General features: G+C 40.8%; 1 protein-coding gene across 2 annotated transcripts in view; it reads right to left on the bottom strand.

The window, feature by feature from the left end:
• Positions 1–1,829: 1,829 nt before the first annotated feature.
• FGGY (FGGY carbohydrate kinase domain containing) overlaps positions 1,830–6,000 on the bottom strand; it is a 412,679-nt gene continuing 408,508 nt past the window's right edge. For both annotated transcript variants that reach the window (XM_007462576.1, XM_007462575.1), the window contains one exon: positions 1,830–2,059. In XM_007462576.1, the coding sequence (XP_007462638.1) occupies positions 1,978–2,059 (82 nt within the window). In that variant the 3' untranslated portion in view covers positions 1,830–1,977. The remainder of the gene's footprint in view (positions 2,060–6,000) is intronic.

Below are 6,000 nucleotides of genomic sequence, written 5' to 3'. Positions count from 1 at the left end.
TCAAATACTTGTCTATATCAAAAGCTTTTAGCCACCATGTTTCTTTTCCATACACTTTTGTCTTTATGACAGAGATATTTTTAAAGAGTATAGTCCATTAAAAAACAGAATGCTGCCCAATTTGGGTTTTGTCTTATGTTTCCTTATGATTAGATCGAGGCTATGCATTCCCAGCCAGAATGATGCTGTGTCCTTTTCAGGCTATCACATCTGGAGGCCCATGATGTCTATTTACCCATCTGAAGTTAATTTTGATCACCCAATCAAGATGCTGTCCTATTTCTTCCCTGTATGGTTAACTTTCTTTTCCTTCTTGTAACTGATAAACAATCTGTGAGGAGACATTTTAAGACCATGCATATATCCTGTTACTCATCAAAATTTCCTCCTGGAGAACAGTATGGAAGTTCCTTAAAAAATTAAAAATAGAACTATCATATGGCCCAGCAATCCCACTACTGGGCATATACCCTGAGAAAACCATAATTCAAAAAGACTCATGTACCACAATGTTCACTGCAGCTCTATTTACAATAGCCAGGACATGGAAGCAACCTAAGTGTCCATCAACAGATGAATGGACAAAGAAGATGTGGCACATACATACAATGGAATATTACTCATCCATAAAAAGAGATGAAATTGAGTTATTTGTAGTGAGGTGGATGGACCTAGAGTCTGTCATACAGAGTGAAGTAAGTCAGAAAGAGAAAAACAAATACCGTATGTTGACACATACATATGGAATCTAAAAAAAAAAAAAATGGTTCTGAAGAACCTAGGGGCAGGACAGGAATAAAGACGCAGATGTAGAGAATGTACTTGAGGACACGGGGAGTGGGAAGGGTAAGCTGGGACGAAGTGAGAGAGTGGCAGGGACATATATACCCTACCAAATGTAAAACAGACAGCTAGTGGGAAGCAGCCCATAGCACGGGGAGATCAGCTCAGTGCTTTGTGACCACCTAGAGGGGTGGGATAGGGAGAGTGGGAGGGAGACGCAAGAGGGAGGAGATATGGGGATATATGTATATGTATAGCTGATTCACTTTGTTATACAGCAGAAATGAACACACCATTGTACAGCAATTATACCCCATTGTATGGCAATTATACCCCAATAAAGATGTTAAAAAAGAAAAAAACATTTCCTCCTGGATCCATTGATGATCCCTGCCTGCACCTATCTTAAAATGATGTTTGCAAGATGACTATTCTGCAGTTAAATGCAGTATCTGAGTCTAAACTGGATCCTACTCAGGAGAGAAAAAGGCCATAATAGACATTATTGAATTATTGACAAAACTGGAATATGAATAGATTAAATAAAAGTGCTATATAAATATTAAGGCTACTGAAATTTACTCTCAAGTGATTCATAAAAATTTGTGTGTATATATGTATTCATATGTATATGAATACACACACACACACACACACACACACACACACACACACATAGAGAGAGAGAACATATAAATGAGAAAGCAGATGGGATAACCATTCAAAGGTAAAAGTTAGGTACAAGGGTGTTCCCTGTATTATTCCTATTCTTGCAGTTTTTCTGTAAGTTTGAAATTATTTCCAAATCAAAAGTTAGTAAGTTTTTAGCCACCTATAGAATAAACATTAGATGTCCTACCTGAAGTAAGTCTTTAGTGGCTGACACTGAATCAGTTACCAAGGACAGTTTCTCCTGGATTGAATGATCCCCAAGTCCTAGTCCCATAGGAGATGCTATGACTCTTGGTGATGTTTCTGTCTCCATGATGGTGCCTGTGGAAACTACCAAGTAAATAACGGTGGTATCGTGAAATGGAAGACTCTAGTTCTGGTTGCACACGTCTCAGTTTTCTTTATTAAAAAGAAAATACAGAAATGATGAAATGATACCTAAGGGTCTTAAATATAAGGTGAAATGACAGAGGCCCCTGATGCAATGACATGAAACCTGGCATCCGCCCGTGCAAGCTCAGTTCAGTCCGCTTTCATGATGGATGCATACTCCTTCTGGTGTTCAACCAGCTTTAGGAATACTTGATATTTCTTGTCATAATATCTGCAGGAGAAAAATAAATATGTTGGATGATCTCAAGCAAGACTGTTATGCTGCTTCCCCTGACATTTAGAAGAACAGAAGTGTTATCTGTTACAGTTTTGCAGACACTTCCCATTTTTTGGATGCTGACAGCATCCTGAGCCACATGTTTCACACTCACTATCTTTAACCTCCATGGGTGAACCTACATCTCCATTTTAGAGGTAAAGGTTTTAGAGCTGAGATTTGCTCAAAGAGGCAAATCTAAAATAGTATTGCTAAAACTCAGCAGAGATGGAATTCAAATTCAGTGCTATCTGACTTCAAAGCCTCCACTATAACACAGTGGAAGTGCCAGGCTTGACACAGGGCCTTCCACATTCCCAGCTTCAATAAGTATTTCATATATGATTACCTGACCCCCCACCCCCCCACCCCAGCCACCGCCACCAGTTTAGTGACCGGTTTAACGTCACAGCCTGACCAGGGATGAGACTGAACATTTTAATCACCCTTTGCACATTCCACACCTACATTTCCTTTGCAGACTCCTTTATCTGGGAGTAAAACCCCATGAGAATGTGACTATAACACCTTTCCTGGAGCTGTGCCCTGCCTCCCGGGCATCCCACAGAGGACCCTTTTCTCCTGTACTATCCAGCTGAGTCTTCAGATAAGACCTGTTAGAACTGGTGTTGGCCATGAGTTAGAAGGCAGAGCAGCTGAAGCTACCTTGGCATCACAATCTTGAAAAGGACAATAGTAGCTAAGACAAATTATACTTGGAGATGGCAGCTTAGCCCTTATTCCTCTTGGCTGGGAGGAGCTGAAGTGAGGTAAGGGGTTGATGAACCCTGTCTAGCATGTCTTGGGAGGTTCTGGGGTGCTCTGAAAAGAAGTCCTCGTGAAGGAGCATTGGTGCAAGCTTGGGAATTGGGGGAGAGAGAGTGTAAGAGTAACCCTGAATGCACACAGGGACTTCTACCTGTAACATGCAGAGCTAAACAGATTAATAGGAACACCCCTCCCCAGCATTTCTAGCTTAAGAATTCTGGTAACTTAAGAGCCGTGATGGGGCCAAACACAGGGTTAAGAGGTGGACTCTGAGGCCTGGGTTTGAATCTCAGCTTTGGCCCCATTACTAGCTGTGTGACCATGGATATTTTACTTAATCTCTTTGTTCCTAAATGTCCCTATTTGTAAATGGGAAAAATTACAAGACCTACCTCAATAGAGGTAACGTGAACTGTTATGTGAACTAAATGAGGTAGTATTTGAGAAGAACTTAGAACAGTGCCTGACTCACAGCAAGTGATATCAATGCTAGTTATGGTCACTATGTAAAAAATCAACATTCCAATATTACCATCAATCTCACTATATGTAGATTATACTAAAACCCACCCTATGAGCCTCCAAATTTATTAATCATAGAAAGATTTGGGGGACAGCAATTTTCTTCTTCAAATGCTACTCTCTGACAATCTAACGTCAAGCAATTTTTTCACTATATGAGATGGATTTTCTGACTTTGGGAAACTTCTAGAAGGAAGCTTGGGTCAGTACTCTTTCTCATACACCTGACGATTTCTAATTTTAATAATGACAACTTTGCAGCAACTTTGTTCATTGGCCTTATTCTTTGTACAGTGGGAAAAGCATCGGCTTTCCAGGCAGAGAAGTCCAGGTGATTTGGGGCAACTTCTTTAAATGGTCTGAGCCTCAGTTTCCCTGCTGTAAGAGGGATGATGACAGTACCTACGTCGTAGAGTGACTGAATTTTAAACATGAACATGAAATATTATGCAGACTGTCAAGTGCTTACACAATGTGAGCTAATGTTGTTCTTACATCCTTCTATTATCCTGAAATGTCAAAAGATGGAGAGACCATATTTTTCCTTTTTTATACATGGGAAGCTGAGGTCCAAGGTGCTTCTTTCCCTGTGCTTTTTATTTTCCAATTTTTAAAATTGTGGTAAAATATACATAACATTAAATTTACCATTTTAGCCATTTTTAAGTGTACAGTTCAGTGGCATTAAGTACATTCATATTATTCTGCAGCTGTTACCACCATCCATCCACAGAACTCTTTTCACCTTGCAAAACTAAAACTCAACCCATTAAATAATAACTCTCCATTCTCCCCTTCTCCCTAGCCCCTGGCAACCAACATTCTATTTTCTGTCTTATGCCAGGTACCTCATATAAGTGGAATCATACAATATTTGTCATTTTGTGACTGGCTCTTTTCACTAACATAATATCCTCAAGGTTCATCCGTGTTGTAGCACATTTCAGAATTCCCTTCCTTTTTAAGGTTGAATGATATTCTATTGTATGCATATACCACTTTTTCTTTATCCATTCATCTGTCAATGGACACTTGGGTTGCTTCCATGTTTTAGCTACTGTGAATAATGCTGCTATGAACATGGGTGCATAAATATCTCTTTGAAACCATGATTTCAGTTCTTCTGGGCACATACCCAGAAGTGGAATTTCTGGGTTAAATGGTAATTCTATCTTACACTTTTGAGGTACCACCATACTATTTTCCACAGTGGCTGCACCATTTTACATCCCACCAGCAGTGTGCAAGGGATCCAATTTTTCCACATCCTTGTCAACACTTGTTATTTTCTGGGTTTTTGACAGTAGCCATACTAATGGGTAAAAATTGGTATCTCATTGTAGTCTTGATTTGTATTGCCCTAATGATTAGTGGTGTTGAGCATCTTTTCATGCGCTTATTGACCATCTGTATATCATTTTTGGAGAAATGTCTATTCAAGTCCTTTGCCCATTTTTGATTTAGGTCGTTGGCCTTTTGGTTATTGAGTTTTAGGGGTTCTCTGTACATGGATATTAATCCTTTATCAGATATATGATATATAAATGTTTCCTTCCATTCTTAGGTCTGTGTGGCACAGACCTAAGTAAGTGTTCTATACAGACAAGAACGTGATTTGAGTCAAGGAGATATTGAGTGTAGCTCAGAAGGAAACTGGCGCTTCCCACTTTCAAATATTCAGGCTGCCTGCAGATGGTGCTAGAGCATCGTGTGTGCCTCTCTCAGAGCGGCTGACAGCAAGCCGCCAAGGATTTTCAAAAGAACATAAGCTGTGACAAAGCGAGAGAGTGGCATGGACATATATACACTACCAAACGTAAAATAGATAGCTAGTGGGAAGCAGCCACATAGCACAGGGAGATCAGCTCGGTGCTTTGTGACCACCTAGAGGGGTGGGATAGGGAGGGTGGGAGGGAGGGAGACACAAGAGGGAAGAGATATGGGAACATATGTATATGTATAACTGATTCACTTTGTTATAAAGCAGAAACTAACACACCATTGTAAAGCAATTATACTCCAATAAAGATGTAAAAAAAAAAAAAAAAGAACATGTGGAATCTACTCAAAGAACTTAAAAACAGACTTCCCGGGGCCTCCCTGGTGGCGCAGTGGTTGAGAGTCCGCCTGCCGATGCAGGGGATACGGGTTCGTGCCCCAGTCCGGGAAGATCCCACATGCCGCGGAGCGGCTGGGCCCGTGAGCCATAGCCGCTGAGCTTGCGCGTCCGGCAACGGGAGAGGCCACGACAGTGAGAGGCCCACGTATCACAAAAAAAAAAAAAAAAACAGACTTCCCTCAAGAGTCTTCAGAGGGTCAGTGAAGAGATGGACAATAATCTGTTTCTAATTTCAACAAAAGAGAGATGCTGCTAGCTCAGGGCTCCCACTGCCATGGGGAACTCAGTTCTCTCCATGTTCCTGCATTGAGCTCCCCCATGTAAGGGCCTGCTCCACTCATCCTGGTATTTAGAGAGGGGTTTATATTCAGAGGATTAACAGCCCAACTCCATTTGGAGACTTGCTTTAAGAAAATAAAAAGATACTGGATGGCTTTTTCCATGGACATTTCCACTCTGTTAAATGTCGATCATGCTTTGGTGGGAT

Source organism: Lipotes vexillifer, unplaced genomic scaffold (genome assembly GCF_000442215.2).
Source record: "Lipotes vexillifer unplaced genomic scaffold, Lipotes_vexillifer_v1.1 scaffold54, whole genome shotgun sequence".
Taxonomy (NCBI): domain Eukaryota; kingdom Metazoa; phylum Chordata; class Mammalia; order Artiodactyla; family Lipotidae; genus Lipotes; species Lipotes vexillifer.
The sequence above is the reverse complement of the archived record's forward strand: the minus strand, read 5'-3'. Positions and strand labels throughout refer to the sequence as shown.